The 27,753-nt window shown below is 37.1% G+C and overlaps 1 protein-coding gene across 2 annotated transcripts in view; it reads left to right on the forward strand.

Annotated features, from left to right (window-relative positions):
* Positions 1-27,753, forward strand: part of KIF26B (kinesin family member 26B) — a 307,349-nt gene that overhangs the window by 215,014 nt on the left and 64,582 nt on the right. For both annotated transcript variants that reach the window (XM_034428212.3, XM_034428213.3), the window contains exons 6-10: positions 17,444-17,650; positions 18,749-18,842; positions 19,412-19,674; positions 22,718-22,901; positions 24,244-24,403. In XM_034428212.3, the coding sequence (XP_034284103.2) occupies positions 17,444-17,650; positions 18,749-18,842; positions 19,412-19,674; positions 22,718-22,901; positions 24,244-24,403 (908 nt within the window). The remainder of the gene's footprint in view (positions 1-17,443; positions 17,651-18,748; positions 18,843-19,411; positions 19,675-22,717; positions 22,902-24,243; positions 24,404-27,753) is intronic.

Here is a 27,753-nt window from a genome sequence, read left to right on the forward strand (position 1 = left end):
CAAAAAAAAAAAATCTGTGACAGAAAATTAGAGACTAGAAGAGTTCGGAAGTACAGTAAAGCTCTGTCACCAAAAATGACAGCATGGCTTTGTCATTTATCACATGTAATTCCTACCTACAGAAAATTATATCAGAGAAGCTTTCCACTCATGATGCTTTTGAAAAAGGATGTATCTTAGAAATGAGATGCAGATAAATTATTAGTTCTTGGTGAGTTGTATGGAAAGCTATAGGTGCTAGGAGGATGTAACATATGTTGAGTTAATGCTGGAATCTCAGGTCCTTTTGAGTCTGATTATCATTATCAATATATATTATTCATCATTACCGTTTCCTTTTTGTCACCAAATGAATAGAAAATACAAAAAGTGTAAACTGTTTTTTCATTGAGTTTTTCTTTTTTTTTCTCTTCTCAATCATCTTCTCAAATCATCATCATCATCATCATCAGCTCAGGGATATATTTATGATGAACATTCAGAGGTGTCCATGGGTATAGCATAGGGCAAGAAGATAAAATTATAAATGGCACACTTTCAGGATGCAAATTCTTCTCTTTTTGTGCATGTGTCATGATGTTGCATACACATATGAAAGGGGCAAAGCTTGAGTTATGCTGTTGCAGTGTTGTTTCATCATTTTGATGAAATCATTGAGTTCTACAATTTAAGTACAGCATATGTAATTTTCCATCCTGCAATATGGAGGAGAATGGTCACACTATCAGATTTTCCCCTCTCCGACTAGGTTTCTTATCTGGAGCCAAGTTTATATTGTGTGCATTCTGTTGCCACTCTGCCTCCTCCACTCCACTCCCCCCCCCAATATAGAACCTCTCCCTTTTTTTTGACATAATTTTTCAAAATGTAAATGCTTCTCTAGCACAGCATCATCTGAATTGGTTAATTTAAATTGAAATATTACATGGTTGGTTTTTCTATCTCTACCTAGGTATGCAAAACTTACCAGCAGTGTTTTGTTACAAAAAATAATGAAAGTTGCCAGGGAGAGGAAGGACCCATGGATATATATTTGAAATTTTGCTATTAGTGTTAATCCTCATTCCCTTTCTTCCTATTTCATCCATTTATGTCAAGCAAATTATAGTAATTTTGTTGGTTTCACTGATAGTCATTGGAAGATTTGCTTTTGGAATTGAGGTACAGATTTGGACTCCAAATTAAGTCAGAATCTCAAAACCAATCAGGGATGAATTGGTCTGTTTTCTGGGACATTGAATTTGGGTCTGAACCATATCTTGTCCCTGCAAAATACTACTATTCACCCTGAAAGGTACAGGAAACTGTATGTCCTGCCAAGATTAAGGATTGTAAATATCAGAGCTGTAGGTGATTGGTGTTGCTAGCCAGACCTAATGGAACTTCTACTTCAACAATCTGAAAGGAGCAGCTTAATGTCTTTGCTCAGAGAGATGGCTTATATTAAACAATGGAATGACTTATCAGATGGAGAAATCCCGTTGCTTAGGTGCACTTTGTACAATAGGATCACTTGTAATTGCATGGGCTAATGAAGAAAAGGCCATGCTGATCATATGACTCATGATATATTTTATGTTGAGGTTGTGGTAACCATTGAACAAATCCTGCAATTGACATTTAGATCAACTGCTTTGAGATTTCATGTATCAGATGTAAATTAAAAAGAAATCTAAATCCCAGATGAACTACTAGGAAAGATTCCAAGTTTTTTATAATGGGAAATTGCTTTTACATAAATCACACTTTTCCCCCCCTTGGCTAGATTCGTCTGGTCGGTTGCAATTACCCATAAATTTCAGAAGATGGTTTGCCTGTGGATATGCATTATTTAAGAGGATTATTAAGTACATTTGCCTTACCGTACATGCCAATGAATGATACCAAAAACTCCCTACTATTGTAAAATTGGAATTATATACCAGAGCATTTCTGGAATATTGCTGTAGCTTATAAAAGAAATGATTTATAGTTTAGTATTACTATATTATGAAAGAGATAAGCACTTTTTAAATTTTTATCAGATGAAGGCTATTTTCTTTATCTTAGGAGTTTATCCTGCCCTCCTTCCACTTATCTGTTAACAATGTGCTACTGAATGGAGAAGTAACTTATAGACATCTTTCATCATGCCATGCCTAATAGAGAGTAGATCAGCTATGCTGAGTTCCCGAGAGAGAGAGAGAGGAAGCAGAAACTTTCTGTTCCGTGTTGTCCATGCTGTTATTGATGGAAATAGCAATGTTGCTATTTCCATCCTACCTATTTTGCCTTTTTCCCCCAGGGAGCTGGTCCACTAATTAAATTTAATTCAAAAAAATTCTTCAGAGAACTCTTTAGAATTAAACCTGATTTTTTTTCATCATATCCATCATATAGTTTATGTTGGTTTCATACCTTCCAACCTGTAAGTCTGAGAGGTTTTTTTCCCCCTTCATTTTTGTAAACTGAAGAGTAGGATGTTACTTCTTCAGATATAGGAGAGTAAAAGACAGTCAGCTATTCTTGATGTAATATTAACCAATAAGAAATAATTAGATGAACAAGAAGGGGTAACAGAAACATTGAGCAAAGTAACCATGTAATGGTGTAATTTTGGGGTCCTTGGTGCTCTCTGAGCTTGGTTGTTTGATTGCAGACATTTCATTAGTCAGCTAGGTAACTTCATCAACATGTGTGGGGTTTGCTCCTTGTATATATACAATAGCTTACCCTGCCAGTGTTGGTGGGAGTGGGGGTTTTCCCCTTGGTAATTTCTTAATTAGGGTATTGTTTTCTGCTTGATTGTTGTAACCTATTACAACTATACGACATCACCATAGCACACAAACCAACTAAAGCCCCCCAAAACATCCTAGTAAACCAAAAGATCAAAAGCTCAAGAAGAAAAAAACAAGAGTCATCTACCACCTACAATCTAAGAAATGTAACAGCCGCTGTGTAGGACAGACAGGCAGAAGACTAGCAGAGCACATACATGATCACCAACTAGCAGTCAGAAGATGTGATGAAAACTCCTTAGTCTCACAACACATGAACATACTAAGCTAAGAAATGGTAAGCATACTAGACCAAGCGAAATCCAAAAATATGGCATTCAGACAAACTATCCATCAATGGACACATAGAGATAAATCATACAAATATACAAAAGAAAAAAAATTAAAAAGGAAACGGACTAGGACACATCCTCTCCAGCACCTAGATAAGAAGGGATGAACACCAGACAGATAATCATGATGGTCACGGCTTGCTTTCGTTTCGTCCAAAATGCAGGTACAAGTTACAAGCAGTTGTATTCTATTTGAATATTAGGAAAAACTTCCTAGCAGTAAGAACAGAAAATTGTGGGTTCCCTTTAGAATAGAATAACAGAGTTGGAAGGGACTTGGAGGTCATCTAGTCCAACCCCCTGCTCAGGCAGTAAACCCTATACCATTTCAGACAAAAGGTTGTCCAATCTCTTCTTAAAAACTTCCAGTGTTAGAGAATTCACAACCTTTGGAGGCAAGTTGTTCCACTGGTTAATTGTTCTAACTGTCAGGAAATTTCTTCTTAGTTCTAGGTTGCTTCTATCCTTGATTAGTTTCCATCCATTACTTCTTGTCCTGCCCTCAGTTGCTTTGGAGAATAGCTTGATTCCCTCTTCTTTATGGCAACCCCTGAGATACCGGAACACTGCTATCATTTCACCTCTAGTCCTTCTTTACATTAAACTAGACATACACAATTCCACCAACTGTTCTTTATATGTTTTGGCTTCCAGTCCTCTCATCATCTTTGTTGCTCTTCTCTGCACTCTTTCTAGAGTCTCAACATGTTTTTTACATCATGGTGACCAAAACTGAATGCAGTATTCCAAGAGTGGCCTTACCAAGGCATTATAAAATGGTATTAACACTTCACATGATCTTGATTCTATCCCTCTGTTAATGCAGCCTAGAACTCTGTTGGCTTTTTTGACAGCTGTAGCACACTGCTCACTCATATTTAAGTGATTGTCCACTAGGACTCCAAGATCTCTCTCACAGTTACTACTATTGAGCGAGGTACCATCTATACTGTACCTGTGCATTTTGTTTTTCTTGCCTAAATGTAGAGCCTTACTTTTTTCACCATTGAATCTCATTTTGTTAAATTGAACCCAATGTTCAAGTCTGTCAAGATCCTTCTGAATCTTAAGCCTATCTTCCGGAGTGTTGGCTATTCATGACAACTTGGTGTCATCTGCAAATATAATGAGTTCCCCATCTATCCACATCTATTCCCTCATCCAAATCATTGATGAAGATGTTGAAGAGTACTGGGCTTAAAATGGAACCTTAGGATATACCACTGCATACTTCCCTCCAGTAGATGCAGTTCCATTGAGGACTACTCATTGAGTGCGGTTGGGCAGCCAGTTATGAATCCATCTGGTGGTGATGTTGTCTAACCCACATTTTTCTATCTTATCAAGTAGTAGATTGTGGTCTACTTTGTCAAATCCCGTGCTGAATTCCAAGTAAATTATATCCACAGCGTTCCTCTGGTCCACTAATTTTGTCACCTTATCAAAGAATCCAATAAGATTTGTCTGGCATGATCTGTTTTTACTAACTGTTTTCATTAACTTCTCAGGCAGAGGATAGATATCCATCTAGTGGGGATGCTTTTATTTTGATTACTGCACTGAGCAGGGATCTGGACTTTATGAGCGATATAATCCTTTTCAACTGTATGATTTTCTAAGTAGATTAAAGGAAGACTCAATTGAAAATTTTATTACTCTTTTGTGCAAAGAGAATTACTGAAGAGCTAAGTATACAGGATACTGAAATGCAAAACATTACAAGACTCTTGTTTCATACTATTCTGTTGTTAGAAATAGTATTGCATACATACTTTTTAAAATGGCTAAGTGATCATCCACTGAAATGGATGCATATGGGATGGGAAATACGGGCAGAGCTCAACCACTATGAATAAAGACGGTCAAGATAGAAAAATAATTTGTGAGCAAAAAATTCAGCCATCTGGTTCAATACCATTAAATCCAAAAATGGTCTAGACTCTAGAAAATTTTCACAGCGTACTTCACAATCTCTTTCTACAACAGAATGAGAAACAAATTCCCCACTACCACCACTGCCCCAGCACATTTATATGTCAGGGATTAAAATGTTCCATGCTGTCTTAAGCTTTTTTTTTTTTTTTACTTTCTATTGAGACTTAATAGCCAGTTTGTGTTCAAAAAAAAGAATTGGCTTCTGTCCTGTTTGCTTTTAAAAAGCATTTAATGTAGGTTTCCAGGGTACAGGAGGATCTTTCAGTTGTATGCCTGGGCATTAAAACAAACAAAAAGTTTGCTATTTCTTTGGCTTAAAATTGTTTGCTCAATTGAGTTGTTAATCTGTGGTTTTGAATTACCAGTATAAATGAAGTTTGCAAACTGATTCAGCTCATGCTGCTAGGCTACATAGAGTTACAAAAGGCAATTATTTTAAAGCACACCTGGAAATCAAAATAACTGCCCAGGTTTAAAAAAAAGCAGTTGAAAAACAAAGTGCCATGATGGTTAACTTCTTTTTAACAAAGCTTTGATAATTGCCATCACATGCACTCTCCATCCAATCTTATTTTGTGTTTCAGTCCTGAAGAAAAGCTAATTACGAAAGACACAAGAACTCATTTGCAGGATTCCACAAAGTTAGATTTAAAGTCTTTGTGGATAGCAGCTGCGGGGCATCAATCTGGATTCATGATAAATGCTTCTGACATTTTCCACAGTCAGAACTAATATGGAAGGCCTTTGTATTTATTCTCATATGTCAGGGTCTGCATTATTGATCAGGTGCCATTCATTAAAGGTTGCTACATGCTAGGAAAAAAAACTATACAGACCCCGAGATACACTCTATAGAATGAATTTAGAAGGTTTTCATTAATTTGGCATTAAAGTTGCATTACAAAAACTTGAAGCTGTGTTGCCAGATCTTATCAAATATATATCAAAATATTTTTTGAAACAATATTTGTTGTCAGTTCTTATCAAAATATTTTTTTAAAAAAATAATAAATTTGCTTGGGTTAGAAATAATGTACGCAATGAATTCCAATAGGCATGCTCTAACAAATAATTGCCCATTTCATTCATAATAAAAATGTAACATAGTAATCTCCTTTGTCTTATTTGCAACACGGCTACATGAATAAGCCTATGAAGTGCCAGGGGCTGAGCTTAATTCAAAAAAGATCTTATCTTTTTATATTATCAGAAGTGGTAGTAAACAATTCTGGAGGTGGTTGGAGAGATTAAATATATCGTTTAATTCCATCAGGGCACTAGACTGCTTCAGTATTCAGTATTAAAGATCAATATTTGTGTTTGACTATAGCCTCATTTAAGAATATTGTTGGAATCATACAACAGAATTACCTTGCTGTAGTTAAATTTTCTTTTCTTTAATCTGATAATCCTACATTCCTGAAATTAAAAGGATAAAATTAAAAACTGTATAGAGAAGATCCTATTGGCCTAACAGTTATTCTGTTATTTTTTTTTTTAGAATAAAGCCCAGCTATTGTGTTTACTAATTGCAGGGTTTGTAAAATGATGGTTATTGAAGATATAATATTATTGTATGTTACAGATAAAGTCAAAGGTTCTATAAAGTTTTAAATTGTGCTGTTCTTCCTTTGGAAACAGAAATTAGTGCCTGATAAAGTTGGAAGTTTATAGTGTAAACCAAAAATCACTAGATAGTAATGTTTTGTTTTGCAACTTGCAGATCCTAAGGCCTCTTAAACACTACAGAAGAACATAGATGAAAATTTATCCCAGCTCACACAAGATGCCAACTAAGAGTGCCATTTTGCACCACTGCCCCATCATCTTAAACACAAAGCATCCATGAAAGGAAAGCAGATTGTGGCAAAGGAAGATTAGAGCAAATTCAAAACCTGTGGGACCAAACATGAGCTCAGCAGAATCATCTTTTCAAAGATCTTATAGAGAAAGGCTTTCTAGGCAGAAGGAATGTTTAATTTTGTCATCAGCTCACAATGCTGCTATAGAGTTGGGTAGCTGTGGAACCATTTAGTTCCATAAACTTTGGCAGTGTTGTTAAAGCTTCTTGGAGCTCTCGGGCAAATCACAGCGGCATGTGAAGTCTATGGAGCTGAATTGGATTTCACAGTTCTCTCATTCTACGGACTTCCACAGTAATTTTCCGATAGTTTTCCTTAATTATATTCTATTCAGTATACATCTCTGGAGCTAACATTTTTTAAAAGACAGCTGAGTATTTCATTATAATGCGATAAATGGTAGACCTCTAGTGATCTCTTTACAAGGGTTTCTAACTACCATATATCCTCGAGTATAAGCCGTCCCGAATATAAGCGAAGGCACCTAATTTTACCACAAAAAACTGGGAAAACTTATTGACTCGAGTATAAGCCTAGGGTGGGAAATGCAGCAGCTACTGGTAAATTTCAAAATAAAAATAGATACCAATAAAATTACATTAATTGAGGCATCAGTAGGTTAAATGTTTTTGAACATTTATTTCAAAGAAAAACAGTAAACTAGCCCTGTAAGTGCATAGTGTAAACTACACTATAACTAAATTACACAAGAGAATGTAGTATATATACCAAAAATAATTCAATAACAATTTAATCTGATACATTGGGTTAAGTGATGTAGGGCTTGATCTAATTTCAGGCAAGTTGAAGCCTCTGTTAAGAGATACCTGCACACACTCTCTCTCTCCCTTCCTTTTTCTTTTTCTTTTCTCTTTCTTTCTTCTCTCTCTCTCTTTCTTTCTCCCTCCCTTTCTCCCTTTCTGTGAAGAACCACAGAAGGTCTTTGGTAGGAGGAAAAGAAGCCAGATCTTTTGAAACATTTTGTAGCTTACCCTGAGCAAGGATAGCTAGTGCAGGCACTTACAATAAGCTCTCAACTCAAGCTCAGTGCACGTAGGGATCCCCAAACAGTGAGGATGAAGTGTGAGTAAAAGGGTTTACCCTTCCCTCCCTCCCCTCTTTCTTTCTTTCTTTCTTTCTTTCTTTCTTTCTTTCTTTCTTTCTTTCTTTCTTTCTTTCTTTCTTTCTTTCTTTCTTTCTCTCCCCCCCCCCTCTCTCCGTCCCTCCCTCCTCCTCATCTGGCATTCTTAGAGCTCCACTATTGATTAGCTTAGCCTGAGCAAGGATAGCTAGCAGCCAGCCTATTACAATAAACTCTCAACTCAAGCTCAATGCACCTGGGGATCTCCCCAAACAGTGAGGATTTCTTTGTTTCTTTCTCCCTTGAAGCCCACCCCACCCCTGCAGCCCGTTTTTGTTTCCAGGGGGCTGCAGGGAGTCTTGCTAGGCACCCCCCTCATGCTCCATTTTGGCCCTAACAAGCCTTCCTGCAGCCCCTGGAAGCCAAAACGGGGCGTGGGGGGAGGGGCGCCGCACCCCCCCCACACACACACACCATTTTGGCCTTAGCAAGCCTCCCTGCAGCCCCTGGAAGCCAAAACAGGTTGCAGGAAAAAAGGCATTTTTTCCTCCCTCGAGTATAAGCCGAAGGGGGCTTTTTTCAGCATAAAAAATGTGCTGAAAAACTTGGCTTATATTCGAGTATATACGGTAAGTCTATAAAGGAAAAGCAACAATTTAAAGGTTATTTTTATTATTTTTTAATTAAGTTGTTTTAATTAAGAAGGTTCAGGGGAAAAACAGTTATTTTTGTGACACAAGTAATCTCACCTGTATTGAAAACAGTTCCCACTATGGGTACATGATAAATAGTAATGGGGTTCTACTTAAACATGATCCCGGAAGCCTGAAGTTCAAAGAAGAGATCAGTTAATTTACATAATGCTTTTCAGTTAAGAATTGATGGGTTGCTGGTGGTGATGATATCCTATATTTAAATGATTTCCATGATTTATTGCAACAGGTTCCAGTTTTGGGTTTTGAGTACTCCAGGAAATGGATTCTCAAATAGCAGTTTATAAAAGATCTCCATCTAGTCTCCATCTGTAAAATCACAATTATGTAAACCCAGGATAGATACTTTACTAATTTTAAGATGGGGCATCTCTTATAATCCATTTTATTTCACTGTTTTCCTTCATTGATAATGAAGATTATTTTACTTTAAGGACAGAAGAAGACTGATAATATATAAGTGATGCCATTCAGATTTACCAATAAAAGTTAGGCGTTGCAGGAGTGGCTTATGATTTTGGTGCTGGAACACCAAAGCTAATGAAGCCCCATAAGGTTGGTCTTCATATCTTGGGACGTCTATGATCATGAAAATCCTTTCTTGCACTTTTTTTTACCATAAAGCTCTATGGTGCTTATGAGGTAAACACTCCCAAAGAAAAAAATGTTGTAAAATATGTGACTGTGTCTAAAATGTGAGTAGAACTGGATTATTCTGATCATTTGAATTCATGCCAGATGATAGCTACACAAACATGGTGCTAATTAAATGATGGTTGTGCTTTTAACCCATGTATATCTCCTAGAGTCACTTTTGGAAGATGGGTCGGCTTACCAAATGGTTTAAATACTTTAATAAATTGTTGAAATAAAATGAATTAGAAAAAACCATATATTAACTATGTGCATTGTGCAGTTGTTGCCTATTCTACAACAATATCCCCCAGAGATAGGAAGAATTCAAGACCTCGGTGCCTTCCGCCGTGCCCTGAAGACCTTCCTTTTTTAGCAAGCCGGGCTGGCTTAACACTTTTAAAATGTTTTTAATATGTTTTGTTATTGTTTTTTAACTTTGGGGCCAAACTTATATATATCTTTTTAAATTGTTTTTAATGTTTGTATCTATGTTTTTTACTTTGGCTGTACACCTCCCTGAGTCCTTTGGGAGAAGGGCGGTCTATAAATTTGATGATGATGATGATGATGATGATGATGATGATTTTGTGTTCCAGGACAGACTTAGTAGGGCTAAACTGATATTTACTACATTTAAAAAAGGAATTTATTATCTGTCTTTTTTGTGATGCAATGATTTTGATATCTATCCATGTTTCCTGTACATAGAGTTAGATAGCTTACTGTGAAAACCTAAGGAAGATAATGGCTGCATTTCTTATTTTTGTTGCACTGCTGTAAACAAAATATCAGTGAGTGTTGGCTCTACTGTTCTATTCCATTCCTACTTTTGGAAAGTGAAATAGATTGTTTTTGTCTGCCCTTCCTCCCTCTCCAAGCAAAACACTACCTTTTTTTATGGCATCAGAGAAGCTGTCAAAGCCTGAAAAAAATGGTGGGAGTTTATAAGGGACCATAAAGAAAGGAAGAAAAAGGTAAAAAATGTGTCATCCCAGTTCAGTCAGCAGAAAAGATTCCCTGGACCCTTTTGATTGAGACTTGCTGGTAGGCTTTTGGAATTCACTCTTCCCTAGTTAATTATGTCTATGGGGATTCTCAGTCATCTAAGTCATGGTTGTCCCAAAGGTGCTTTTTCAAGAGCAAAGGTGGTGACCACCTTTAAAGCGCTCCATGGCCTAGGGCCGGGGTACTTACGAGACCGCCTTCTGCCACCAATAGCCTCCCACCGGCCAGTACGCTCGCACAGAGTGGGCCTCCTCAGGGTGCCGTCCGCCAGACAATGTCGGCTGACGACTCCCAGGGGGAGAGCCTTCTCTGTGGCGGCACCCACCCTCTGGAACAACCTCCCCCCAGAGATACGTACAATAACAGACCTCCGGATTTTTCGTCGGGCCCTGAAAACCCATTTATTTCAACTAGCTGGGCTGGCTTGAGTTAATTTTAAATTGATTTTAAATTGGGTTGTTTTAATTTACGGCCAATAATATTTAATTATTTTAAATTGCTTTTAAATTTTGTATGTATTGTTTTTTACTCTGGCTGTTCACCGCCCTGAGTCCTATTCTGGAGAAGGGCGGTATAGAAATTTAAATAATAAATAAAATAATAATAAAAACCAGACTTCCTGGGGAAAAAAAGTCCAGTGGCCTCTTGAAAAAGAACCTTTGGGACCTAGTTAATTATGTGATCATTAGTTAGTGACAGCCTTCTATGTAGATCAGGCAGAAAATATGACCAGATGAATTGATTCTACTTTATTGTAAAGCTAATCTGAAAGCAAAGTTTTCCTGCCATCTCTTTTACAGCCTGAGAAATTAGGGAGAGTTCCTTCTGAGCTACTTGCCTCATCCAATTTCATTCCAATATCCAGATGTGGGTTATGCTGTCTCTTATTTGATCATTCTCTAGGCAGTGTTTCTTAGCCTGTCTCCCAAGATCTTTCCCACATATTGTTACATTTAGTTTAAGTCAATTTAGATGGCTGTATACCTCACAAATGTGACTCTAGGCATCTAACCAAATTTAAAAACCAGACTCCCAATGATATAAGAAATAAACTAGCATACTATGGCATCCGAGAAAACCAACAACTAATCACTGGGTTCCTCTAACTATCTGACTTGAATGCCTGGGGGGGGAAAACAGGTCTTACCAGCTTTCTGAGAAGCCAAGACAGTCAGGAGTAACCTACCTGTGGGTCGTATGGTGTTCCAGAGGGCAGGCATTGTGAGAGAAAAAACATACTTTCTGGTCCCACAAGATGGCATTTTTTAATCAGTGGGCCTGGAGCATGCTCCTCCTGCCAGATCTGATGGGATAAAAGTGATCCCTCATGTAACCCAGCCCCAAGTCATGAAGGGCATAACAATAACCCGAACCTTGAATTGCACCTGGAATATTTTCAAGACATGCAAAAAAAAAAAAAAAAAAATCATCAGCAGCAATTGTTTCTCCTTTTGTATAAAAAGCAAAACAAAATTGAAACAACAGTCTGTCAACACATCCTGTGTCTGTACTTATTTAATAGTCATTGCCCTGGGCCAAGAAGCTACTCACTTTGAAGCCACTCATGAAAGTTCACTTGACCTAATGAAGACATATTGAATTATTTTTTTAAAAAAGGATTTATATCAGATTCAACTCCTGCAATACTAAAATACCTTAGATCAGGGGTGGGCAATTATGGCCCCTTTACGACTTGTGGACTTCATTTCCCAGAATTCCTGTGCCAGCATGGTTGGCTCAGGAATTCTGGGAAATGAAGTTTACAAGTCGTAAAGAGGCCATAATTGCCCATCCCTGCCCTAGATAATGGAAGAATTACAACACCGAACAACCCTAGGCGTGTTGGTTTAAATCTGGATAACTGCCAATCTTTCTGTGAATTTACTTGGTTTCAGACTCACGATAAAAGAAATATAATTCCTTTTTGGTTTCTTATTTGCTGCTGCTAGATAAAAAAAAACTTATCTTGTGAGAAAATGGCTATAAGTCACAAGATGATGCACATTTTATTATACTGTCCATTCTGCAACTGCTTACAGTAAGAAATGATGTGATTCCTTCCATTATTTCAAGCAGTGGCGATGAAGAATTACAAAGCCTACTCTTGATTAACCTCAAATAAGTCTGTTCCTGTAGTCAGCAATTGCCATTATGTTGATGGAGTGCTAATATAACTTGATAGTTCTGCTCTGCCTCTGTCTCCATGGACAGTGCCACTCTAACCAAACCCCTGGCTGTAAAAAATAAGTCCAATAAAAGGTGCCAGAATGACTGATGGGATTAGTGACTCATAAAAGACACCCTGCCCAAAGAGAAAGTTCCAGCTTTATGTGTTACACAAAGAGCTAAATAATTCAAACATGAAACCTTACAGTTTGGGTTTAGGTAGAGCTGCTTATACTACTGATAAAGGTCTTTGAGTAACCCACCACATCCCTTCATTATTAATTAGTAGCGGTGAAAGAAAATTTCTTTCAGTTCCAACTTTGATAAATATTTCTCCTGGAACACAGTTATTCTTCAGGATTCGCGCTTTTCTAAATCCTGTACTGCAATTATTTGGGGGGTGGGGGAGGAGACAGAAATCTGTACTAGGAAAATTTTACACAAAGCGCACAAAAATCTGAACAGATTTTGGTATAGACTTTTGTTTTCATCTTTATGAAAGCAGGGTGAAGCAAAGATGGTGAAAATGGGACATGCAGAAAAACCAAATATAATACATACAGTTCTTTCTATTAGAGACATTTATTTCTTCTTCCTAAGATCTTTTTCTGAAAAAAAAGCCCACCATCAAAGTGCCTCTGGCAACCAGCCAACACATTTATTATTTCGTGAGTTTTCATGGATCATGTAAAGTCCAAAGTCCTAAGAAATAGTTTCATATGTATATGCAGCTATTTGGAGCAAGAGGAAGAAAGCAAAGGGGGGCCTTGACAATAAGCATAATGATAATAAATTGGTTTCTATACTGAGACAATAGCTAGAGGATAAAGAAAAGAAAAGCCATTAGGGAACTTCAGGCAGAACTTCAGTATATAAGACTTCAGAATTACACTGTAGAAGCATATTCTACTTCGTCACAATTCTCAGGAGTAATTCAGAGAGTTAATAGCAAAAAGGATAAAATCCTTACAAGAAAAGACCTATGCAAGTTCCAGAGTCAGTAGAAAGTTTCCAACTAGTTATGGGGATTTGAAAAACTATTCCAAATGGTTGCTAGAGTATTTGGTGTTTTCCCCACCTTCCATTCAGTCATGTCCGATTCCTGGAGACTTCCTGGACAAGTCCCTGCAGTTTTTTTGGCAAAAATTTTCAGAAGTGGTTTCCCCCTTCCTAGGGCTGAGAGAAACTGACTGGCCCAAGGTTAGCCAGCTGGCCTCATGCCAGGATGAATTAGTATTTATCATTTCCGAATTTCTAGCTCGATCTCTTAACCGCTGTATCAAACTATTTGTTACCCGAATGCAAAATTTAAAAATAAATCTGAATCTCAGTGTTTTGTGTCAAGAAAAAAAAGTATTGAAAACTGGTTTCAGACAAAATATCAATTATGGGAAATTAAAACCACATTATATATTCTCTAATATTTATTTCAGTAGGGCAGAGATTATTTTAATAATGCAGCCAGATAATGTCTACTTAGTTTCTTAAGACTTGCTAGGAAGAAGAGATGTATAAAATTACATTTTAGAATTTTGATTGATTGTAATAATATTCTCTGTTCATTGTGATTTTATTCTTTGCTACTTTTTATTTGTGGCACTTGGTAATTGCAGCCAATTAAGAATTACCGTATTTTCCAGCGTATAAGATGACTTTTTAACACATGAAAATCTTCTCAAAAGTCAGGGGTCGTCTTATACGCCGGGTGTCGTTCTCCTATAACCAGGCAGACCAGCCCAAAAGGCTCTCACGAGCCTTAAATGGTTCTGGCGATCCAAGCTCTCACGGTCTGCTAATCAGGCAACTCAGCTGGGATCGCCAGAGCCATGGAGAAGGAAAAAACTTTTCTCCTTTCACATGGCTCTGACGATCCAAGCTCTGACGGTCTGCTAATCAGGCAACGCAGCTGGGATCGCCAGAGCCATGGAGAAGGAAAAAACTTTTCTCCTTTCACATGGCTCTGACGATCCAAGCTCTGACGATCTGCTTATCAGGCAACTCAGCTGGGATCGTCAGAGTCATGGAGAAGGAAAAAACTTTTCTCCTTTCACATGGCTCTGACGATCCAAGCTCTGACGGTCTGCTAATCAGGCAACTCAGCTGGGATCGCCAGAGCCATGGAGAAGAAAAAAAGTTTTCCCCCTTCAGCTTGCTTACCTTAGCTGCTTGCCTTGCTTTGCTTGCCTTGCTTCGCTTGCCTGAATCCATTCCATCAGCAAGCAACTCCCTGCCTGCAATCAAGCAGGCAGGGAGTTGTGGACTTCAACTCCCAGAATTCCTCAGCCAGCCAAACAAAGCTGGCTGAGGAATTCTGGGAGTTGAAGTCTACAAGTCTTAAAGTTGCCAAGGTTGGAGACCCCTGTTCTATTGGGTAAGTTTTTTCCCCCTTTGGGAGCTTTAAAAAAAATAGTTAATTGGGTTTTTTTTTATTTGTTCTTTTTTAGACCTAGCCATTTAAAGTTTAGGAAGTTTTAAATTTAGCTTTCATATAAAAATAAAAATAAAATAAAATAATATTTGTGCAGCTTTCTGAGATTTAGTATGTTTTTGTAGTGTTTCACTCTAACTACACAAACACACAAAATCTCACAAAGCTGTATGTGGAATTTTGTGTGTGTAAAGTGTGAAAGTTGTTTTTTTGGGGCTTTTTGTGGCTGTGTGAGGTTCCTGCTTGTTGCAGGGGCCATTTTGGGTCTAGCACAGCTGCTTTTACATTGTGGGTGAGCCAGTTGATGTTTTTTAATTTTCGTTTGGTGTGCGTTGGAAGAGGGGTAGTCTTATACGGCGAGTATAGCCCAAACCCTATATTTTAACAGGAAAATTCAGGGGTCGTCTTATACGCCGGAAAATACGGTACATTATGAATGGAATAATATAATTCTTTGCTAGCCATTAAATTTTATCACAAATTTAGCCAGTTTGATTCCGTGATTAAGGCATCAGGCACGAAACCAGGAGACAGTGAATTCTAGTCTATTCTAGTAGGAATAAAGCCAGCTGACTATGACAATAGAGTAGTCACTTTCTCTCAGCCCCAGGAAAGCGGAAATGGTGAAGCACTTCTGAAAAACCTTGCCAAGAAAGCTGCAAAAACTTATTCAGGCAGTCTTTAAGAATCAGACATGATTGAATGAAGGGATGGTGGGGGGGAATACACGAGAGCAACAGAAAATAAAGACTGTTTCTGAGACACAAAAGTGGCCCTATCCAATCTGGAATACCTAAACAAGTAGGTATTGTTAGGTAAATGGATAGGTATTTTTTGTTAAAAGAAATGATTGAAACGTTCTCTCAATCAGCGGTCCCCAACCTTTCTGACACCAAGGACCAGTTTCAGAAGAAAAAATTGTCTTTCACTGACTGGGGAGGGGGGAGAGAGAGAGAGGTTTCGCATGAACCTAGGTCCCACGCATGCATAGATAAAACTTTGCTCTCTCACCCACTGTTTGCATGGCCTGGTTCTTAATAGGCCACAAATCAGTACCCCTATATAGAATGGGCTTTTTTCTTTCTTTTTTAATTTATTGTTTTCTCAGAGAAAATAAAATACAAAACAGTAAAACAAAACAAGCAAAATAAAGCAATATAGAAACATACATTCAACCCTAGCAACAACAAAAAAGAAAAAAATAGTGTACAAAAAAGGAGAAAAAGAAATCCATACACACACACACACACACACACACACACACACACGAATTAATGATTGTGAAACCTATCAGACCCTGAGCACAGGATTTTTACAATATACTTTGTATATATTCATAATAAGGTCTTTCAGTTTGACCTCTTTTTGTTCTTGTATCTGAATTGTTTAAGAAATACTGACTGTATTCACATGGAGCAGTAATAACATTCATTTAAGGTTATATTCACAGGATGAAATAGAAACCAGCATGAAGTTTATATATCCCCTTCCTCCCTTTCTCTCTCTTGTTTCCTCTTCTCAGTAACTGGCAGGAGGAATACACAAGGCTTTAGTCCCCCTGTATCATATTCCTGCCATGTTGTTTAAGAATTATGGTTTCAAATAAATACCAGTCAATTGCTAAACAAACAATACAGAATTTAAAATTTAAAACAAAAATAAGCCAGTTGCCTTTAGTTTAAAACATCATTCTAGATTTGATGAAAATAAAAAATAAAGTGCTAAGGTAAAATTAGTATGCTTTGACATCTGCCTGTTTGGGAGAAGATGAGCATGTTAACTGCTGGAGCAGTCTCAAGTATCAGGACCTTACTATAAATTATAATTATTGACATCTGTGAACCATGTTATCCAGTTATATAATAATTTTGAGAGCAAAAGACTAGTCTAAAAAAAGAGAAGTGGGAAAAGACATTGTTTAATTTACCAAACTAAATAGTGTGTAATTATTAGGGCACTTCAGTCTCACATTTTGAAGACATATTTCTTCTATAAAGTCTTACCTGATCTGTTACTTTAGCATTTGTAGCCATAAATTGTGCAGTAATGTAAATCATATGTACATATGACTTACTGTGGTACAGAAATTTGAGAACCTTTTAAATATTATTAAAATTGAAGACTTTTTCATTCTGCTGTTGATGGCAGTGCACATTCAGATTACTGAAAAATACCTTTCCATTTCTAGCTGTTATTGTTCTTGCTTTGTTAATTTCATGTTAATTTAGAAGTACAGCAGCACTGACATTATCTTCTTTTAGTTTGGCCCATGAAAAGTGGTTTGCCTATACACACATGTCATAAGAAAGGTGATAATCTTAAAATGGAACCTTATCTCACTTGTTTAAAAGGTTCAGGTCATTAATTCTGATATGCCAGATTTATACAGAAAGCAGAATATTGAATTGGAATTGCCAGAATATTCATTTTAAATACCCATGAGTTTGTCATTATTTTCAAAGCATTTAATGAAATACGTTATTGTTATTATGTTTTTGCTAACAGGTGAAAGTCATGCTGCGCATTTGTTCTACTCTGGCCAAAGACTCTTCAGAATCCAGTTCCTTCTTAAAAGTTGATCCCCGCAAGAAACAAATTACTTTATATGACCCCTTGTCTTCTGGAGGCCAGAATGCTTTCCAGAAAAGGAGCACTCAAGTACCACCCAAGATGTTTGTATTTGATGCAGTTTTCCCTCAAGATGCATCCCAGGTACGCAGCAATTCTTAACAAGGCCTGAAGCATCATTCCATCATAATTTTCAAGGTTGACTGTTTAGAAGCATTGAATCAATGATGCATACAATTTTGTTCTATACGCATACTGAAATTTGAACTGTAAACAGTTCAAAACGTGTAACTTGTTTTATTCCAAAATAAATGGAAATATATTAAAAATATCAGTGTAAGATGAAAACAGGATAGAATTGACAAATAGTGACAGTAGTTAGCCAATATTTTTGTGTTAGCTTGTAAATTCACTTCTCTTCATTTCTGCTTGTATTCTTGAATCTTCTGAGGTATCAGTGCCAATATTTCATTCCATTAACATCAGCACCACAGAACTCTTTCCACAAAACTCCTTCTGTTCTTCAGCATCTCATATTTTCTATTATCTGTCTCAGTAGTGGGTTCCACTTACCTTCGCTACCGATTTGGAACTGAGAGTGTGTGCTCGCGTGCGGTGCTTCTGTGCATGCGCAGAGCATCTGTGATGATGTCCAGTTGGGTGGGCGGAGCCTCCCACCGCCGCCACTACTGGTTTGCTCAAACCGGAGCGAACTGGTAGAAACCCACCACTGGTCTGTCTGCTGATTGCCACCGTGCCTCATAGTGCCTGTTCTCTTTCGGTCTCTGCAAAGAATTGCGTCCTACTATTATGATAATTTCCTATTCCTCCAAGATACTTTGAGTAGGCATCTAGTCTGCCTCTTTTCCCCTTTTAATGTTACATAATCCTATTAGCTAAATTAGACCAAGAACAGTTAGAAACTGGTCAGTTACAAAAAGTATCATGAATGAGAAGAGATTTGATCCTATATTTCCATGCTTCTAGTTCACTATTCTGAATATTGCACCAAACTCTCTCTGATGGGTGAGTGGAGTAGTGTATGGTAGAATGCCAATGTTAAGATCAAAGGTATCCTTATTCTTGAGGAAGTAAAGCAAGTCAAGCAACCACTTTTTCATAATTGATTTATTAGCCTCCATGAACAAGGTATTGTGATCTCATCCAGTGGCTCTCCACTTGCTCCAAAAAGAGATATATTTGTGTTCAGAAAATTAAAAAAATATATCTCCTTTATGACAGGCTGAAGTATGTGCAGGAACTGTAGCTGAAGTGATCCAGTCTGTGGTGAATGGTGCAGATGGATGTGTATTTTGTTTTGGACATGCCAAACTCGGTTAGTATATTTTTTATTCAGATAATATTACACTGTATCATATATATTTTGCATGATATACTTACCTACCGATATTTCTTTACCTGTTGATATGTTTTCCTTCTAATTCTCTGAAATAGCAAATACAGATGTGTATATTTGCCCTCAGCATAGCTTTAGAGTAGATCATATTGCTTGGAAGAATTCTGAGTAGAGAAGAAACAGTTAATAGTTGTAATGTTTAGAATAAAAGAAGTAGTTATGCTTACATTCCCAGGATTACTAGCATTTTTGGACACTAATGTCTAGAAATATTTTGAGAAGTTGTTCCTTGATTCAAGGTCATGTTTACAGTTGGCTGGATGCTGTTGATAAACTATTACCAGTATCCATGAAAAGGAGTCACATTTTACAATTTTAGCTGTGTTTTATTCCAAATAGTTATGTAATGGGGGTCTGGGCCATAAAAATAAACTTGATAAAAAATAAATTTGAATAACAGCATGCAATTTTGATCTTTTTTGTACATTTTCTTACGTATGTAAATGTATTTGGTGTCGTTTTAATCTCTTCTCCTGTATTCCTAACAGGAAAATCGTATACCATGATTGGAAAAGATGATTCCATGCAAAACCTTGGCATAATCCCTTGCGCCATCTCCTGGCTTTTCAAGCTGATTCATGAAAGAAAAGAGAAAACAGGAGCACGTTTCTCAGTCCGAATCTCTGCAGTAGAAGTGTGGGGAAAAGAAGAACATCTGAGAGATTTGCTGTCAGAGGTAGCAACAGGTAGCTTACAAGATGGTCAGTCACCAGGTGTCTACCTTAGTGAGGACCCCATTTGTGGCATGCAGGTGAATATAAAACTCTTTTGTGTCACAATGTAACCCACAGTGCCCTGTTTTATAAGGTTGGTTTTGAATAATAATAAATACGAAAACATACATTTTTCTAGCTTGGAAGTGTTTACTTTTAGGCTTACCAGGAACTTTATGACCTGCAGCTGCAGGCTGTCCGCTCTCCTAGCCTAAACATTTGTGCCTTTGGCATAACTTGATGTTCAACAGGAACCTCTCTTTTCTGTAAAATGTTAAAGGATTCAGATCAAACTAAACTTTCGTTCCTCCTATAATAATTTCACAATATATTATAGCACATTAAAATATTTACAATATTGCACAAAAGCTGGAAGCCAATAATATGCCTGTGGATGGAGATACAGTTTGTGGAAATAGCACAATTTAGAGTAATAGGATTAGTATTGTTGTAGGACATACTAATAGCTACTTATTAATTATTGCTATGTTATGAAAAGAAGCCAAGAATAACTCATATGTTCTTTGGACAGGAACCCCCAACTGATAGGTGTGGCGGAGGGAAATTAATTCCTGGTCAAATTGCATAAGCCTTGTTGCCAGAAAAAGCCATACACTTCCTGTGTGAAAAAGTATCTCCTGCTTTGGGCCTCTATTATGCTTTACAGTCTTAATAATTTAAATTAATGTGTGAGAAGAAACAAAGAAAGAGAAAAAAGCTAGAATTCATGATTTTAAGGAAAACTGAAATTGAGTGTAGAAGGATGAGTACTTTGGACTTCAAAAATTGATTGTTTTGTTTTGTTTTTAATTCAGAGGATTGCATACTAGAAAACTAATGGGTAAAAAAGCTCAAGGTTTATAATGGTTCTTCACAAAGATAGTGAAAACACAACACAAAGAATTCTAATGAGAAAAATAAAGATAGAGAAACAAAAAAGAACAAAATAGCAAGACCTAAAAGGGTACATAGGAGAAATAGAAAGAGGAATAGGTGACCAAGAAAAAAATATGTGGCAACAGTGATGAGATACCATAAAAATAGTGTCAGGAAAACAACAGCTCAAAAGAAATCAGTTACTCAGGGAGGTGAAGGCCTGCCTTCAGTGCAAGAAGAATGAAATGAGCCTACTGTTGGATTGGATTCCTTGGCATAATCCTGTATTAATTGGAGTTGGACATGATGACCTAAATAGCCTTACCCAACTGATATATACTTATATTTAATCGATATACTGATGAACCAGTAGTAAAAAAATGTTCAAAAGTTCCGACGATCAGCTGAGCGATGCACGATCATCAGAACTTTTTTTTTTACTTTAAAGCATTAAAAAATGCTTTAAAAAAGTTTTTAAAAAGGTTCTCAAGATCACGTGCCACAGCTGATTCCCCCCCCCCGCCACTGTTCTACTTATCTTCCCAAGCCTCCTTTTCATGTGTAGTATGCATATGAACAGTTATGAATCTGCAACGAAAATATAACCATTGATCAACTCAATATCATATGGATAAGGGTTCCTCCTCCATATTAGATTATAACATAGTAGAACTGGTAATTTCTCTTGGAACATTCTCTGAGGAGTCCAATAAGTATGGAAAAGAAAATCGTGTTGTGAATCAGTCTGATTTTTAGATCATATAGATTGCTTAATCCATCATTATTATACACCGTTTTTAAAGTAATTTAACCAATAGTTACAGTAAGTTGCCATCTGTCGCACATTTTCATAAGGATATTAGAAACTATTGGTAGTATTACTAATCAAATTAGTATTGTTTCAGTTTATTTGTTTGTTTGTTTGTTTGTTTGTTTGTTCATTCGTTCGTTCATTCATTCATTCATTTATTGATTGATTGATTTATAACTTTAATATAGCTGCTCATATTATGAAAACTATGGGCAATTTCCAATCAAGAATTTGACCTGATAAATTTCCAAGATGTTGGTTATATGAGTAAGCTTTGTTATATATTAGAATATGCATAAATATCAATAAAATATAATATATCATCAGCATATACTAACATTTCATTCATTCATTCATTCATTCATTCAGTCAGTCAGTCATTCAAATTCTGCGCCACCCATTTCATTATTAAGTTATTCTGGGCAGCCTACAATGGATATAAAACAGTATAAAACTAGAAGAACTTTAAAACAATAAAAACCTTCAGTAGTAAGAATTAAAACATTAAAATTAACCCAAATAAGATAAAAGGGACCAGTACAAAAAACAGGGTGGAAGTGGTATTTTCTCCTAAACTATTAACCCCCTCCAAAGGGGGACACCCCAAGCCAGTTGATAGAGCTAGGTTTTCAGGCCCTTTCAGTGAATTATGATGTAATTAGTCTTGCCATCTGATTGATATCTTAATTAGTTTGAACTAAAAAAGTAATAAAAAATAGCGATCCTCCAAAGTAATTCATAGAACAAAGTAACTGAATATACAGTGCAGTGATTTGGATGTCAAAGGACTGTGGATATGGGCATAACTAAGCATAGTGATAAATAGAAGCTGTAAAGAGCAAGGCTCAGTATCACTAGACCAGGGGTGTCAAACTCAAGGCCCATGGGCCAGATCTGGCCCACGGGGTGCTTAGATCTGTTCCACGGGGCCACCCTGTAAACAGCAAAAGAGCAGCCTGCAGTGCCAGCTGTCAAAGTGTTGCAGGAGACTGTCCCAACCGAAAATGGAGCTCAGGAGCCCATTTTCGCTGGCAGAGCACTCCGGCCACCACAGGAACCCCCGACATGAGTGATGTTGAATTGGCCATGCCTACCTTGGCCACACCCACCCCATCCCCCTGAGGTGAAACACAACCCTGATGCGGCCCTCAATGAAATTGAGTTTGACACCCCTGGCCTAGATGAAGAAAGGAAGCATGGTAACCAGCATCAATGATGGTAGATTCAGCATCAAATTTTGTACTTTTCCCCTTTGAAAGCATTTCAGCTGTAGATATTCTGTAAAACAGCATGTTCCTTAATCAGAGCAAAATTGTATTTTGACTTTGTTAACTGAAAATTACTTATCAGTGTTGAATCTCAATAAGCTTTCTATGTCTCTGGGTACCTTGCAGCTTCAAAACCAAAGTGAACTCAGAGCTCCCACTGCAGAAAAAGCTGCTTTTTTTCTTGATGCAGCAATTGCCTCCCGTCGAAGCAGTCAGCAAGATTGTCAGGAGGAAGAGCAAAAAAATTCACATATGCTCTTCACTTTGCACATCTATCAGTATCGAATGGAGAAGAGTGGCAAAGGGGGAAGTAAGTCTCATTGTTTTCCCACCCACTCCTATGATTAGCCATTATTATTCAGATGGCTTGTATTCATCTGATTCATAAATATGCAACAAGTATATTATATCATGGAGCATTTTTAATAGAGCTGTGCATGGGAAATGGTGATCAGACTTATTGTTGTTTTTGGCCTAGTACACATATTGATGCTGAGAGTCTAAGGACGGTTCAGAATGAAACAGGAGACAGTTAATTTTGTGATTTACTGTCACTTCTAGAAATGATTGTGCCAGCCTCTTTTCAGTTCTTGTTGTGTGAAATACCTTAGGAACCTAAGTATGTCTAAGTACCAGAAACTGCTCTTTTCTCGGCCATTCAGACTTTGATGTAAACCATGTTTTGCCTAGGAAATGAACTGGTTATTATGTATGCAAACATGTGGAAACAGTCAGAAGAGGCTTCCAAAGCAACCACTTGAATCTAAAAACAGAACCAGCTGCTTTAATTAATCAAAAAGGGGTCCTTTGGGTGGGTTTTTGCACATTCCAAAGCACCTTTTCTAAAGTTGCATAGTCATTCATATGTATTTGGCTTATTCTTTTTCCTTGTCTGTTCAAGAGGTAGAGTATTAATTGGTTAATTTTAGCACTATATTAAAAAAAATTAACAGAATTCAGCAGGACTTGAGCAGTGGTGGGTTTCAAAAATTTTTACTACCGGTTCTGTGGGTGTGGCTTGGTGGGCATGGCATGGCTTGGTGGGTGTAGCAGGGGAAGGATCAGGGGTGAAATCCAGCAGGTTCTGACAGGTTCTGGAGAACCGGTAGCAGAAATTTTGAGCAGTTCGGAGAAACTGCAAATACTATCTCTGGCTGGCCCTAGAGTGGGGTGGGAATGGAGATTTTGCAATATCTTTTCCCCACGAGTGGGGAGGGAATGAGGATTTTACAGTAATCTTCCTCTGGAGTGGGGTGGGAATGGAGATTTTGCAGTATCCTTCCTCTGCCACGCCCACCAAGCCACACCACATCCACCAAGCCATGCCCACAGAACTGGTAGTAAAAAAATTTGGATTTCACCACTGGGAAGGATACTGTAAAATCTCCATTTCCTCCCCAATCCACAGGAAGGATACTGCAAAATCCCCATTTCCTCCTGATCAGCTGGGACTTGGGAGGCAGAGAATAGTCAGAATGTTTACTATCAATTCTCCAATCTACTCAAAATTTTTGCTACCGGTTCTCCAGAACTGGTCAGAACCTGCTGAAACCCACCTCTGGACTTGAGTCAGATTCTGGGGGATAAGCCCAAATCATGCTTTCAATGCCAAGGTATCATTTATTTTGTCACTTTTATTTCTTTTCTGACAGTGTCAGGAGGCCGTAGTCGCTTACATCTCATTGATCTGGGAAGCTGTGTTAAACCTCTCAGCAAAAACCGTGAAGGGGGTTCTGGGCTCTGCCTTTCATTGTCTGCATTGGGCAATGTCATTCTTTCCCTTGTCAATGGCAGCAAGCACATTCCATACAAGTAAGTGAATTTTCTTGAGTTATCTCTCTCTTACTTATCTGTGCAAAGGCAATGAACTGAATTGCAGGCTTGTAATAGTTTTGCATATGAAAGTTGCAGAGATCATAAAAGAATCTCATGGACCAAATAGAGATGTGATATAGATCCACGGGCATCATTGATGGCTCCTTACAAAGTTGTGCAACTTTTTCTTGGTCTGAAGGCTGCATTTGGCCTCCAGGTCATGTGCACAGAACTACCCTCAAAAAGTAGTGTGCTGGAACAGGATAAGAATTTGTTTTGATTTGATTTACATTTAATTAAAATTAAATGCAGCTAATATGTTTAGTCTGCAGTTATGTATACAAAGGGTTTTCCCTTTCTATCACATTAAAAGTTATAATTGGTAACAGCTTTTGAAGGTCTCTGAGAGCTGCATCAATTGTTTTCAAGGCCCATACTTGGTCCTGAGGCCTCAGATAATTGCTTATGACATATCAGTCTTCCTAACCAGCAGAGAAGATTCATTGCTGAACTATTTGCATTATTGGCACACGTTTATTCAGGATTATAAAATGGCCACTTACTTTTAACAAAAAAGAATCCCTTTCAGAAGATGAAGTATTTAATCATTTATCATTTGGAAGACGCCTCGTTTTCTTCGTGTTTATGCCATTGCTTTCAATATGAATGCCATTGTTAGTGGCATACTTGAAGGAAAAAATATAAATGACAAACAGGTACGTGTAAAGCAGCAGGATATTTTGTTGTTGTTCTTTCTTTGACTGGATGTATTTCATGTTTTTTGTTTGAAGTTATTATTTTTTTTCATTTATTTAAAGCCGTTATATCTTACTGTTTGGCCTGAAAGTCTCCCAGATCAGATTTGAGGTTTTTTTTAAATTTATATTTACATTAATAAAATCATACTAACGATATGTAAACAATTCTAAATAAATCCACCTGCCGTAAAATGAATATTGAGACTATAAAGGCCAGATTAGATTTAGAAGCTACTTGAAGCACCTGGGGGCATTCTTGATGGGATTCTATAGTTAGAGGCCACCACTGAGAAACGTCAGTCTCTAAAGCCTGACAACCTTGCTTATTTTATGTGGCTTACTAATGAGCACAGTAGGACTTCATAAAATACAGGTAGTTTCATGTTTTTTTCAAGGGTTTTGAAAATATCAGTTCCTATAAAACATTGGTATTAGCTAACTCCAGCAGCTGCTTTTCTTGGCAGTGTATATTTAAAAAAGAAAGAAAGAAAACGAAGGAAGTTTTGCATACACTATATTGGCAAGTGCCTGCTGCAGCGGTTTATAGCAATTAAGCTACAATTCTTTTGGGTTCTTGCACACATGGAGATGCCAGAACATTTATTCATGTTTGCATCTATCTCTTGAGAAGTGACACAAAACTGTCTCTTTGTAAGCTGCAAACCGAATCTATTTGTAAAAGGAACATTTAGCCTGTTCAGATGATTTGCCAACCATCAAATAAAAACAGTCCCAAGGATATAATTTATATACGAGCACACAGAACTAAAGTGGTAGTGCCCAGTTTGGACAAAATAAAAAGTCTGTAATTGTAAATTCTGTTTGTAGGATCAGTTCTGGACAGGAAGGGCCAGTAGATTGGATGTAATAAATGCATTCTGGAACATAATAGATTATATACAATTAGGGCAATGTTAATTTAACTACCATTAAAAAAAGATGGGCAAAGTTCAGATAACACAAGTAGGGAAGTCAGACATATACATGAGTCCTGCTTGTTGTATGGAACACAAAGTAAAGCAATAATCCAGACTCAAAAGGACAGAAAAAGGTATTATCTCATCTCAACCCTACTTCCCATACACATATTTAAATTACGCTTATGGTAAACATTACTTTTTTTAAATAATGAAAAGCATTTTATTTAACTTTCTTATTTAAATGTGCTTATTCTGTAGTAATTAAAAGCTATTAGGCACATGTGTGCTTCTGAAATTAACATACACAGGTTGAATGGAAACATGGATATTCAGTCAAGCATCAGTTCTGAGTGGAAATTTACCATATATTTATGCACACAAATAAGAAGAAAATAAGAAAACTTCAAACTAATCATAAATTGCTCAGAGGGATTGGTTCTGCTTCTTGGTCACTATTTTAAAAAGATGGATGGGTGGGTGGATGGATGGATGGATGGATGGATGGATGGATGGATGGATAGTAATTCTAAATTTCCTAATTCATCTGAAGCAATTCATGAGCATCCACATACTGTTATATCTATTACTTGGCCTATTAAACACCAGAATTCCAGGATGTTCCCAAGGATATATAAATGGGCCCCAAAACAGGACTCAGAAGAGTCCTTGGGGAAATTAAGATTTTCCTTCTTCATTTTTCCTTTCTAAAGCTTTTCTGGAAATTAAAGAAGGGTCTCAGTGGCATTTCTATTATTCTCAAGGTACTATTGCCAATCTGTGACTGTCTTGACAATTTGAGGAACACTGGTGATTCCAGTCTTTCTCTTCCCACCACTTTGGGAGATGAGACATCAGCTATTTCACTATATTAACCATCTTCAATAAAATATAAAAAGATTTCAGCGGAGAATCAGTATGCATTTTTATATTGTCAAATTTCTTCTTGAATAAGGAGCTCATTCTTTTCCACTTGCTGTAAAAACTCAACCAGTCTTCTAGAGAAGGTAACAGAATTATGGCCTGACATAATCAAGTTTCACAGGACTTACTTAAGGCAATAATGAGAAATTTTTATTAAAATGATTGCAGAAATTGTTACTACTGCTTTATTTCTCTAAAAGCATTAAATTATCTATGTCTGATGTCTAAGATGAATGTGTCTCTTTGGCCCTTCAATGAAAACTCATTTGCACAAATTCCAGATACTCCTTTATAATGATCATTGTTCAAAAAAAAAATGATGCTGGTTGCTAGGCAGCAGGGCTAATAATTCATAGTAATGCAAAAGTAATCATTTTATACAGTATTTATAAATTCCTTACTAAATGATATCAGTTTAATTTACTGTAGGACATAAATCTTACAAAACGTTATAACCTTCTACATGGTACTATAGGATTGCCAGTTTCAAGAACATAGGAAAACCATAGAAGTAGATTTGTGAATTTATTGAATTGTGAATGATAAAAATGCAGAATATGTATGTTAGTAAAATATTTGCTATTGTATATCATTCTCTGCCACTGCAGTGATTACTTAGAGTGAAGCTGGCATATGGGTAGTGCCTGGTTTTGAAATCAAAGAGTAGGTGACAATCACGGTCAGGGTGGTCTATTCCTAGATCAGGAGGTTCTGCTCACTGTCATTTATGTCTTAGTCCCTTCCATTG

This window comes from Pantherophis guttatus, chromosome 1 (assembly GCF_059756535.1).
Source record: "Pantherophis guttatus breed Tessera chromosome 1, ASM5975653v1, whole genome shotgun sequence".
Classification (NCBI taxonomy): domain Eukaryota; kingdom Metazoa; phylum Chordata; class Lepidosauria; order Squamata; family Colubridae; genus Pantherophis; species Pantherophis guttatus.